A 12684-nucleotide genomic window follows, 5' to 3' on the forward strand; every position below is an offset into this window, starting at 1 on the left:
AAACCCTGCAGTGTAGACAAAGCCTCAGAAATAGCCACCTATGTCTGGGCTGTAGGGAGACAACCAGCTCTTAATGATCAAGAAATGGGAATCTGCCATTTGGTGTCAGGTAGCTTAAATGCCTAAGGTGTAGTTTATGGGACTGAGTTAAGCACTCCACCACACAAAATGGTTGAAGAAAGTGGCGTTGCTACCCACCTGATCACTTTTAGCCCAGTGGTTAGAGTCCTCACCTGGGAGGTGAAAGACTCTGGGTCCAGTCCTCCCTGTTTCAACCACTCGTTCATTATTTATCCACAGATCAACAGCTTGAAGAGAAGAGGCTGAAGGAGGCCCACATCACACTATTCCATAACCCTCCTCTGAGGTTAAAGCACTCTCCTCTGAGTTGAGAGATCCCAAGTCAGATCCTTTTTCCCCCTCTGGCAGAGAGGAAAATTGACTCTGGGTTTCCCATGTTCCAGGGGAGTGCACTAAGCATAGGGCTAAGTTTTAAAGTGTATACTACCAACATGCTCTCCATTTTGAAAGGGACCTAATACTCCCACTACTTCTGTAGTTTGCTCAGTAGGCTTGCTCAGAGGCAGTCTATCAGATAAGGCCTCCAGTGAATGACTTTAGTGGCCAACTACCTGTTTTTTCCCTGGTTTGTGGTGGTTATGGAGGAGATGGGCATCCAGCTGCCAAGAGGGAGGCACTAGTGTGCATTCCTAGAGTCAGGAACTTAGGGCACCTAGGGAAATTCTATTCTAAAGTGTGTTTAGGCTTCCATAATGGAGGTAAAACGGACCTTCATGGATTTTAACTCAAGGGACTTCTGTTTGGAGAAATTCCAAATGGAATGATATTGTCTCTTCAACAGAGCTTAAGAACATCTCACAGGTTAAGGATGAATTTAAATATCTGAAATCAAAACAGAGCATGTCAAAAGTCTTTTGTGTGTGATATATGGTGAATTCTACACACAAACTACTAAAATAAAAGGTGCAAACAGGTGGGGCCACAATTTCACATCACAAATGAAACCATTTCAATGCTGGGGGGGCAGAATAGCTCAGTGGTTTGAGCATTGGTCTGCTAAACCCAGGTTTGTGAGTTTAATCCTTGAGAAGGCTGTTTGGGGATCTGGGGCAAAATCCATCAGTGGTGGTACTTGGTCCTGCTGTGAAGGCAGGGCACTAGACTTGATGACCTTTCAAGGTCCCTTCCAGCTCTAGGGGATAAGCATCTCCATTAATTAGAAACCATAAATAACAAATAAGGGAATGGAAAAAGGGTCTTTTTCCATCTCTTCTCCCCAATTTACATTGTGGGATATATTTTATTTTGTCCACCATCCATGTAGGCATCAAAAAAGAGAAGAAAATTGCTCCAAAAGTAGCACCACTACAAACATGGGCCAATGTAGACTTGTTCCTATTTACACCAGTATGGGAAACTGCTGGAATCCATCTGGACCTGTTCCTTACCAAAGTTGAGAAGAAGAGAGAGAAAGGGAAAGCCGTAGCAACAATGGATATACTACCTCCACCGGGCTCCTTCAGCACAAACCCTGCACAACTTATTCCATCTACAAGGTTGAATATGTTAGTCCAGAAAATGAAGCCTGCTTCTTTTCCCTTCCAACCTCACTACTAACTTGTAAAGTCCTGGCTGATTTGGAACAGCTCATTGGACTAAGCATCCCAGCATGCACAGAGGGACTGATCCACCTCTCCCTGAAGTCAATGGAAAGAAAACGAGTGCTTGATCTTATCTTTAAATAGTGCTCCAAGAAAGCGAAGTGCTTCCAGGAATTAACATTGTAACTTAAAACATAATGGTATTACCAAAGTATTTGTATGAAGCAGAATTTTTTAAACATTCACCACTTTGTCATCTTAGTACTATTTATTTTAAACATACCAGAACCAGGCCCGAACGTGGAGGGCTGCAAGCTGTGGGAGGGGCTGGTGGTTGTCCCCACCCCTGTGCAGCCCAGCTCCACCTCCGGCCTTGCTCCTGGATGCGGAAGGGAGAATTAGCCCCAGCTTTCCCTGGCTGGCCGAAGCATTGGGGAGGGAGGCTGGGGCAGCGCAACACCCTGCTTTCCCTCGGCCAGCTGGAGCACCAGGGAAGAGCAGTGTCCCTTTCTGCGCGCCTCTCTGTTTTCCCTAGTTCGGTGGGAATCAGCCCCATGGTAGACCATAAAGGACTGTGGGGGGGATGTTCATACCCTTTGCGCACACCCTCAATGTATGGGCCTGAGAACAGATACTACACAGGAGGTACTAGTTACATGGCCAACTCCATGTGCAAGATTCAGCTGTTTTGAGTTTTTTCACACACACACACACACACACACACACACAAATCACATACAAGTCAATACATACAAATTATTTCAAACACATACAGCAAATGTATTTTCTCTTTTCAGAACTGAAAGGTCAAAGTATCTTTTTTCCCAAACTTGCCAAAATATTTACCGAGGTGCAAAGATCAAACATGGAAAATGTATGCCCCAAAGGTGACTTTTTTGAAAATGCTTTGAAAACGTCGTGTTAGCAAGGAAATGGTACATTCTTTTTTAAAATACAAAAGGAATACAGACCACAGTTCTTGGGAATACTTATATCTGTTTCTCTTTAGTGATGGGCCTGGGCTACAAAGTTTACATCTGGATCAGAATTTGTTTGGGTTGTTCCTATTCAAGGGGTGTAGTTCAGTAGCCATTTCTTATTTCAAAATACATATTCATTGAATGGATCTATCCTCTTTTAGAATGATAAGCATTTGATGACACTTTAAATCAAGGATTCAATGTAACTCAAAGTAAGCAGGATTTAGAGACAGCACCATTATCAGAATACAATATAAATACATTCTAATTATCAAAAAAATTTCTCAACAGTTTGTTTAATTTAACGTTTCATTTAATAATTGTTAAATTAACCATTTTCTTTTTAATTATAGATCTCAATTTGTAACTCCAAAGCTTCCTAATTTTCAGTGCCTTACAGTTTTCTTTACACTTGTAAATTTATACTGTTTACAAGGTAGCATGACAAAAATCAAACAGGACAGCAGATACCGCTTTCAAATACTGAAGCCAATTCTTTCAATTGAATTCTGTAGGACAGACATCTTCCAAACTGACTGGTAATTATTCATTTTTGTTTTAATTTAGATACTTTTAAAAACATTTTTAGTGATTTACTCTTCTGTGTGATTCAACACAGAAATTAGGAACCTGTTTCTGCTGTTATTGTCTATATTCTGTGTCCTAGGATATTTTTATATTATGCTAGAGAATTCCTTTACACTTGACATTGTTAGTTACCTTGCAAGACCTTCTTTTCTTTCTACTTACTATTATTAGTTAGGTATTTCAATGTACTTACAAAAGGACTCATCCCTTGCAAGCTGGTGGAAACGGTGGCAGACTTGGGCAACCTGAGAAAGCTCTTTATGGGAAAACAAAGAGAAGATGCATAGCCACAGCTCATCCGGAAGAAGGAGCCACACTGAGAGGTCACTCTCACCTTTACCATGCTGCAAATAAATCAAAGCAACATTCAATTATAAGGAATAATAAACAAGTATATTGCATTCTCTGGACAACAAGTTCTCATCCAGGCCAAGCAGTAAAATAAACAAATCAGATTCAGGTACCAAAGAAAAGACATTTTGCTCCGTTTCACTCACAAACAAAGCGAGAAGAGCTTTCAATGCAAGGTGACAGTCTGTTTCCCCACTTCCATTTCCAAATGAAGGCATCAGAACCATGTATTTGCTTAATTTTAAGCACCTGAGTTTTGGATTAGCTGGCCACAAGATCGGGGGCTTAGCCTGGTGGTCAGAAGGAATGAGGCTCTAGAACAGGGATGGGGAACCTATGGCTCGTGGGCTGGCTTGCTTTGATCCAATCTGCAAGGCTCAGGGCACCCCTTCCCCTGCAGCGGAGAGCCAGCACTGGTGCTCTAACCACTCACCAACTCCCCGAATCTCGGCATCCCCTATGTGGCTGGAGCACCAACATCAGCTCCCCGCTGCAGGGTGGGAGATTTACAGATCAAGGCAAGTTGTGGGCCTCCTCCAGGCCACAGGCTCTGCCTGGCAGTAGGGGAGGAAGCAGCTTGGCACAGCAGCTCAGGGAAGCTCAGGAATCACGGTCAATGGGAGTGGTGCCCGCAAGTGAAGGGTGGCACAAAGCCATCTGCACTACCACCCCTTGGGAATGGCTCCAGGTAGGCAGCCCAATCCCCTGTCTCCTGCCCAGACCCCACACTGACACCTCCAGCCCACCTGCACTATGAATGTAAGTGAGCAGTCGAGTAACCAATAAGCCTAGGCTTATCAGTTAGTCTAGTCAACTTCTTGACTACTTGCATTACCCCGTCCTTGCTGTCTCTGTATCAGATGCAAGCGATTAGCCAATGGGAGCAGGCACATCAGATGGAAGCAGGAGCCGGTGCTGGGGGGAGCCAGCTTAAAAGCCGGTTCTCCCCAACACTGTCTCCGCAGTGCCACCAGACATCCCCTCCCCGTGCTGCTGCCTCTATCAGGCTGCCGCAAAGCAGCCGCTGCCCAGGCTCACTGTGGGCAGAGGCTGCTCTGGCAGCAGTCCATGTCTGTGGGGGTGCTGGACCCAGCGCAAGCCCGGCTCAGTCCTGGCTCATGCCAGGTCTGGGAGCTATCCCCACTGCAGCTCTGCAGTTTAAAATGTAGTTCTTGCTACAGCAGGGGTAGATCCTGGATCTGGCATAAGCCGGGACTGAGCAGTCGCAGCTCACGCCAGGTCCAGGACCATTGTGGCTCTGCATTTTAAATGTAGGAAGAGCCAGTAAAATGCAGAGTCGCAGCAGGGGTAGCTCCCAGACCTGGCATCAGCCAGGACTGAGCTCGGCTTGTTCAGTCCCAGCTTGCACCGAGTCCAGCAGCCCCTGTCCACGTTGAGGGCAGGGGTCCCAGTGAGAAGCTGGAACCCCCTGCACACATGGGCTGCTGCTGGAGCAGCCTGTGTTCATGGCCAGCCTGGGCTGCCGCGAACAGGACTGGCCATGAACACAGGCTACGCCAGCAGCAGCCCCTGTCCGCAAGATGCGGAGCAGCTGCTGCTCGCAGCAAGCCTGGGCCCACGACGGAAAGAGGCTGCTTCATGGCAGCGTCCCCTCCCCTCCCCAGCGCTGCACAGGGGGTGTGGAGTCGGCACCATGGAAATAGTGCTGGGAGAAACCAGCTTTTAAGCCGCTCCCCCCACTACCAGCTCCTGCTTCTCACCCCTTTGCTGCCTCTGATACAAAGGTAGAAGGTAGCGTGGTGGGGAAATGCGAGTAGTCTAATAGTCAACTGCATGACTAGTCACTTACATCCCTAGCTGGACCTGGGTGCCTTTTATCTACATAATAAAAATTCTATCGACTACACGATTAGTGAACTACTTGCTTCTTCACATGCCTATCCTGCACCCTACCTCCTGCCCTGACTCCTCACTCCCAACCCACTCCCCTGGTAGCCCCATCCTGCATACCGATCCCCTCATCCTGGCCCCAACCCAGAGCCTAGATGGGGCCCACAAACGTTACTAGCAACAGGCCCTCCCGAAAAGTTAATCCAGCCCTGGTAACTCTAAGCCTTGGCACTTCTCTCAACCCTTAAAGGCTGGAGCACAAGGGGAGTGAGGTAAGTGTCTCTCTTTTGTTTTTTTCTGCATCTCAGTTGAAGGCTACCTCTGTGAGGGGGGGTTTCATTCTTACTTGGGGGCAAGTGAGGAGTTTGGGGTATTTTTACTTCTCACTTGTGTGTGGCCCCCAACTGATTTTTATGTGAGTCAGTGGCCCCCAAGGCAAAAAAGGTTCCCCACCTCTCATCTAGAATTCTGATCAGCCACACCCATATAGCGAGCTCACTTTATCAACACAGCTCTTGGAATAATAGTAATATAAATGAAACAATTTCAGATCTGGCATATTTTTGTTCTGCTTAGCTCTCCCAAGCTGGAAACAGCCTGGAACACACGGAAGCCACTCTGACCAACTATCCCTCATTTTATGTGCTTCCTATAGTTTGCAGACATAAGGACAGATTCTCCTCAACATAGGAAAAGTACAGGAGACTGGAAAAGTTACTCTATAAAATCTTATGACATTTGCACAGCATTATCCTGTATGAGCAAAGATCCAGGTCCATATACCCACAAATACCCTGCACAACAATGTTTTCAGCTACCACTGCCTTCATGATCACAAAGTTTCTGAAGAACATTTTTCCCCTCATGGGAATGTACTAGACAAAGCCATGTATCTTTTATTTTATAAAGCTTCCCCAGAGTTGTCATTCAAGGCAATCATAGATGGACTTCATGCCTCACATCTTTTACAAATTTGTGTTCTTTCTGAACACAATCAGTCTTTTTTGTTTCCAGAACAGAATGCCTTTTCATTACCATTCAATTCAAATAGTCTTATAAATAGATCTACTAAAATACTGTCTTGCTGTTTGTACAGTACATTATTAATATAAATTTGTTCCAATTAGAAAACAGAGATTCAAATTATCAAATAGAGTTTTGTGAGATCCTTTTGAAGCACTTCAAAAGTAAATATATACACAAAGCAGTTATTCCTTTGATGAATTTGGCTCTGAGTTAAGGTGTGATGTTATCTGATTGAAATATTAGACTTCTAATTAAACTGTGGCACAGTAAACAAGGGTTAACTAGCTAGGGTAGACCCAGGGTAGACCTTTAAAGACTTATTAGAAAGATGCATAAATGATAAGTGGGTTATTACATTAGGCTAAAATAGAACTTTGAAATCCAAGCTTACATTGTTAGAGCAACAGAATGGTAGGTGTTTGCTCTATGCGAACAAACAATCCTTGTCTGTTACTATAGCTTTGATTCAAGAATATTAAGGGAATATTAACATAATGAAACTTGATTTAAGTAGTATTATTGTTTATATGTATCTTTGACGATTATGGTAAACTGTGAACTGTTCGATGGATAAATCACTTTGTGTTAATTGCTGTTTGGGAGACAAACAGTTAAATCCATTGTGTCCTCGCAGGCAAATAGTAGGGATGTTAAATTTAGATTAATCAGCTAATCGAATAGTCGATGCAATTTGCATCGACTATTTGATTAGTCAATAAGGGCACCTCTGCCTTTGAAGTGTAGCAACAGCCCCAGAGCTGTTGCTGTATTTCAAAGGCAAAAGCGCTGCTGCGTGGAGCACTCAAGCCGCTTTGAAGCACCCTCTCTTCTCCCCACCCTTGCTGCCTCTTTCTGATAGAGGCGGCAAGTGGGGGGAAAACAACTAGTCGACTAGTGTGTCAACTATCCAAATAAGCATTTGCCAAAGGTCCAACTAGCCCTGTATCCTGTCTTCTGACAGTGGCCAATATTCTCCAAAAGGAGTGAACAGAATAGGTAATCATAAAGTGATCCCTTTCCTGTCACCCATTTCCAGCCTCTGACAAACAGAGGCTAGGGACACAATTCCTATCCATCCTGGTTAATAAGTATTGATGGACCTAAACTCCATGAATTTATCTAGGTTTTTTTTTTTCAACCCTTTTCTGAACCTTTTCCAATGCCAATTTATCTTTTTGAGATGAGGCAACCACATCTGTACACAGTATTCAAGATGTGGGCATACCACGGCAATAAGATGTTCTCAGTCTTATTTTCTATCCCTTTTAATTATTCATAACATTCTGTTTACTTTTTTGACTCCTGCTTCACATTGAGTGGGTATTTCCAGAGAACTATCCACAATGACGCCAAGATTTCACTCCTGAGTGGTTATAATTAGTCTCCATCTTTTTGTATGTATAGTTGGGACTATTTTTTCCAATGTGCATCACTTTGTATTTATCAACATTAAATTACATCTGCCATTTTTTTGCCCAATCACCTAGTTTTGTGAGATCCTTTTGAAGCATTTCCCAGTCTGCTTTGTTCTTAACTATCTTGAGCAGTTTAATATCATTGGAAAATTTTGCCACCTCCCTGTTTATCCCTTTCTCTAGATCTTTTATAAATATGCTGACTAGAACTGGTCCCAGCACAGTCCCTTGAGGACACCATTAGTTACCTCCCTCCATTCTGAAAACTGACCGTTTCTTCCTAACCTTTGTTTCCTGTCTTTTAACCAGTAATCAGTTCATCAGAGGACCTTCCCTCTTATCCCATGACAACTTTGCAGCAGCTGCCGCAAAGATATAAACAAACACCCTTTTGACAGAAACATTTTTTCTCTCATATCTGCATGGATGCTCACAGGGAAAGCTACAGGCCATAAAGGATGAGATCCAAGGAAATCCTGGTGCCCCTCTTAATGGACATTGACTTAGGGTCTCAGATCTGCTTGAGGTTTCATACTGAGGAAACCTAAGCCACAAGGACTGAGGGCCCAGTCACTGGCTAGAATCACCTTGGATACAGATTATTGACTATAACCATGAACTAAATTCTGAAAGAATTCTTTACAGCTACAAGATCATCACTATTATGTATCTAAACCTCAATAACTGAACTACGTCTGTATGTATACTGATCTTTTAACTAATACTTTCTCACGCTCTCTTTTCTTATTTAATAAATTTTAGTCTAATTAATAAGAATTGACTATAAATATGTATATGGGTATTTTAAGGGCACTGTGTGGTATGGACTTCTGATTGACCAATACGGTAACAGAGAAGCAGCTTTGTGTTCACTTTGGTGAATAGCCTCCAGCTTTGGGAATTTGCCATCCCATTTCTTGAGGTGCACCCTAAATGAGTAACCTCAGCTGGCTCCCCTGGAAACTCGTGTATCACATAAGACCCAATCCAAAAGGTGCAATGTTTTGGGCAGACGAGATCCTTTATTTGTAAAAACTGGATCTGTGGTCAGCATAAAAATATATATTTCAAACTTCTGCAATACTAGCTTGTTTAATATACAGCTAAGTAGGGATGTAGACACTTACCCAATTAACTGTTTCCTCAACATCTTGAAATGTAGTTTTGCAATGTTGCTTGGAGTCAGTGCCTGAGTGAAAGAGAAATTATTCTAGAATTCCAGAGCTACATGAAAGTCAGTTTGGTAATAGAGAGCAATATATCAGGAAAATATGAAGCAATATTTCCATTTGGCCACACTATAAATAATTAGAATTACAGAAAACGGAGATGAAGAAGACCTGGTATGGTGTTTAGCTTATCTCTTGTTGGGGCAGATTTTTACTGACTGCTTTTAATGTAAAACAAATGAATAAAAGCAGCAGCATTCAGGACAAAATATATTTGGTGCTTCCATATATCAACATCATGCCAGCATTTTCAAAAGGCCTCCCTTTTTATGACTGAAAATTATGGGAGCAAGTAGTTGCAAGCATAATTTTGTGCTATAATTATTTATGTGTATAATTATTTGATTACAAATACTGTCATACAGATGTCTGAGTACTGACCTGAGCAACTTTAGATTTCTGAGTAATTTTAATGCAAGTATAAATAAATATGCTTGCAATTTTACAGGTGAAAAAAAGAGGCTGTTGAAGGCAGGAAGAAAATGCTGGTACTTAAGCTCTAAAACTAATCTAAAGACAGAACTAGACAAAAAAAAATCCCATATTAGTGGGAGGATAAATTAACTGGCCTTAACAGGTCTTTTCCCTCTTGAATATAACAGAAACTCCAATGAAACAACATATTTTCAGCAACTATTCATTTCAACTTTTTTTTGGTCTTGGTATGAGTGGTGCACAATTATTAACTGGATTATATTATTTATTTCTGTCACTGCAGTTGCTAACAGAACAATTGCATTATATTCACTGTACATTAAAATAATCAAACATTTGTTGGTGAAAAGGCATTACACTAGAAAGTCTTTTAATCTATGCAGTGCCATACACCATCCTAAATACTTCTATAGTGTCTGTTGGTAAAACAAAACTGGCTGAATGCCAAAACTGTAATGCCACTGTTGGAACAGACACACTGATTGTCTTTGTACATCGAACACAATATCCTCAGACAGATGTTCACATGGACCACAATAGCAAGTATTCATTTCAAGAGAATATTAAGAATGCAAATGTCTGCTATATTTCCATTTTAGACACAAGTTATGTAAGTAGTTATGTAATCAACCAACACATAAATAAGAGGCCAGCCCTGCCTACTGTGGAGCACAGATGCTCAACAGTACATTGCAAGACAGGGCTTTATTGATCATATCCACACTAAATGAGCATTCACACACAGCTAAAAATAAATTCCTAAATTTTTGTCCCACCATTCAATGTAACACCTCGGGTAGATTGTCTCAGGGCAGACTCTTCTTTGTCTGGTCAGGAACTGGAAGAAGTTACCCCCAGGATATTATGAGTAGACAAAACAGATTTAATTTATTCAGATGTCTTCAACTGGCTAACAATCAAATACAAATACTTCACTAAAATCACTCTGTAAAATCATCTCCACAGACCGTTGCTGTTTATTAAATAATGTTCACAGCAGAAAGAACATCCACCAAAACATGCAATTTTCTCTGCTCCTTTGGATGAGCACAGGAAACTCCCTTACTCTCAATTTTCCAGTCATACATCTGTAGACCATAAATATCCCCGGGATATTTCTGTTCTGTTTGCATGTAACCTACCCTTGTTCAGTTTTATGGATCTCTTGACTGACTTATTTTGCATTTCCCTTGCTTCAACTGAGGCCCATGCTGTTAGGCTCAGAAAAACTCATGAGGAATACGTTTCATTTAGCTAGTAAATTCATTCTATTTTATGTTGTACAACATTTTAAAATGTATTTATTAAAGCCATTGTCTTGGAATGGGTCTCTGAATAATGACCACTTATTTTTAAAGGAGGGGACCTGTTCATCCACTGCAATGATTTCTACCATGGATTTCCAAAATCATTTTGTTCATTTAGAAATGTATCTTTTGCAATGTTGTATCAGGTTGCGATCTTGTTAGATCTTCCATGGCAGAGTTATACCTGTCAATATTTTTTGAGGCCCCAAGGAAAGTCAAAGATGTTGTAGGAAGTGGTATTGGCAATTTAGAAGGAGCCATTTCCCTTCTAAATCAGGACTGTCCCAATGCCCAAACATGCTCAAAGAAAGCATTGTGATGATAGCAGTGATGTCTTGAAGATGAGATACAATCCACAATCCTATTGTGGATGTCAATAAGATGTCATTTTCACAAGACTGCAGTGAGAATCAAGGGTTCTCAGTACCTTCCCAAAGGTATTTGGTACCTTCCAGAATCAGTTCTCAAACTAGATCAGATCAGAGAACACACACACATTACACAAGACAAAGGAAACTGAGGAAGTAACAGGCTTAGAAATTATAGTTGACTTTCAATTTTTTTAACTTTAACATTTTTTTGTTTTTATCTTGCTGTTCTTCCTTACTATTGTCTGTTGTCTCCATTTAAATTATATTCAGATTCTCTAATCTGCAATGTTACAATTTACTTCAAGCTATTTCTTTTTAATTTCCAGATCAGAATCTGTTGATTATCACTCAGAGCTTTAGTTCCAAAGACAGAGAAAGCACATAGAGAATGCAAAAGGAAGTTAGGTAAATGAAAAGGAAGGTCAAAAGTGACAAAAAGAACATACTGAGTATGTGAAAAAATGTACACATAATTCCTGTGCATATCTGAATACAACTTTATGGATCATTAACATGCTCAACAACACATGTGCACACATTTTTTTTTTTACTTACAAGTATTAGCAGTCTTCACAAAAGCTACTGATGTAGCTTTATAATTAGGTGGTTTCTGCTGAGCTTTTGCAGATGTGGTAGGTTTTGGGAGAGGATGTACTTTCATCTGTTTGGAACTGACACAACCTACAGAAAGAAGGAAAGTTCTGATAATATTATGGAAGTTAGAGGTAGACATTAACTATCACATCATGAAATCCACCAACCCTAATGCTCTAGATGCCACCAGGATGCTACAGAGCAAATTTCTCTGGTAGAACTCCTTGTAACAGATATAGCAATTTCCTGCAATATCTATGAAGAAGTTTAAGTATTATTGGAGTCCACTGTATTAAATGCAAAGGTTATGTATTACTGTGGACCTGGATGATCAAAGGACTATATTGAAACAATGTGACAGATCAGAATGATCTTTTTGGGATAACTTGAAGTGGACTTAGATAGTTTCCATAAGATGAAGTGGACTTCCTGGAAACTATCTAAGACATGGGCAGACAAAATACAGTCTATAGGCTGAATCTGACCTGCCAACATCCTACAACCCAGTGGGACCCTGAGGCAGGCTCCCTGCCTGCCACTCACCTGCACACTGCTCAAAATGGGGGGGAGGGGTTGTGCTTCTCTGTGTGCTGTGCACTGCTGGGGAGGCCTTCATGCTGTCCCCCTACACCCAGTACAATCTTGCAGCTCCCATTGGCCAGAAACTGACAAACAGGAGCTGCCTGAGCCATGCCTGGAGCACAGAGAGCGCACAGAGTCCCCCCCCCTCCCCGCCCCAGGGGTGCACAGAGAAGCATATGATCCCTGCAGCTGGGCACCTTAAGCAGTGTCACCAGTGGTGAGTGGAATGTAGCGACACGGCGACTGCAACACAGCTCTACTGAAACCAGCATCATCTTGGGCTTGTTGCGTGATTGCATGGTGAATGTGTGAACCAAGGACAACATCACAGCC

The 12684-nt window shown here is 41.9% G+C and overlaps 1 protein-coding gene across 1 annotated transcript in view; it reads right to left on the reverse strand.

Annotated features, from left to right (window-relative positions):
- LOC106732012 (uncharacterized) overlaps positions 1-12684 on the reverse strand; it is a 109717-nt gene that overhangs the window by 73990 nt on the left and 23043 nt on the right. Inside the window, exons 5-7 of the mRNA XM_075931757.2 lie at positions 11731-11856; positions 8961-9022; positions 3384-3534 (exon numbers count right to left, since the gene is read on the reverse strand). Coding sequence (XP_075787872.2) covers positions 3384-3534; positions 8961-9022; positions 11731-11856 — 339 coding nt within the window. The remainder of the gene's footprint in view (positions 1-3383; positions 3535-8960; positions 9023-11730; positions 11857-12684) is intronic.

The sequence above is a fragment of the Pelodiscus sinensis genome, chromosome 6 (genome assembly GCF_052426305.1).
Source record: "Pelodiscus sinensis isolate ZL-2025 chromosome 6, ASM5242630v1, whole genome shotgun sequence".
Lineage (NCBI taxonomy): Eukaryota > Metazoa > Chordata > Testudines > Trionychidae > Pelodiscus > Pelodiscus sinensis.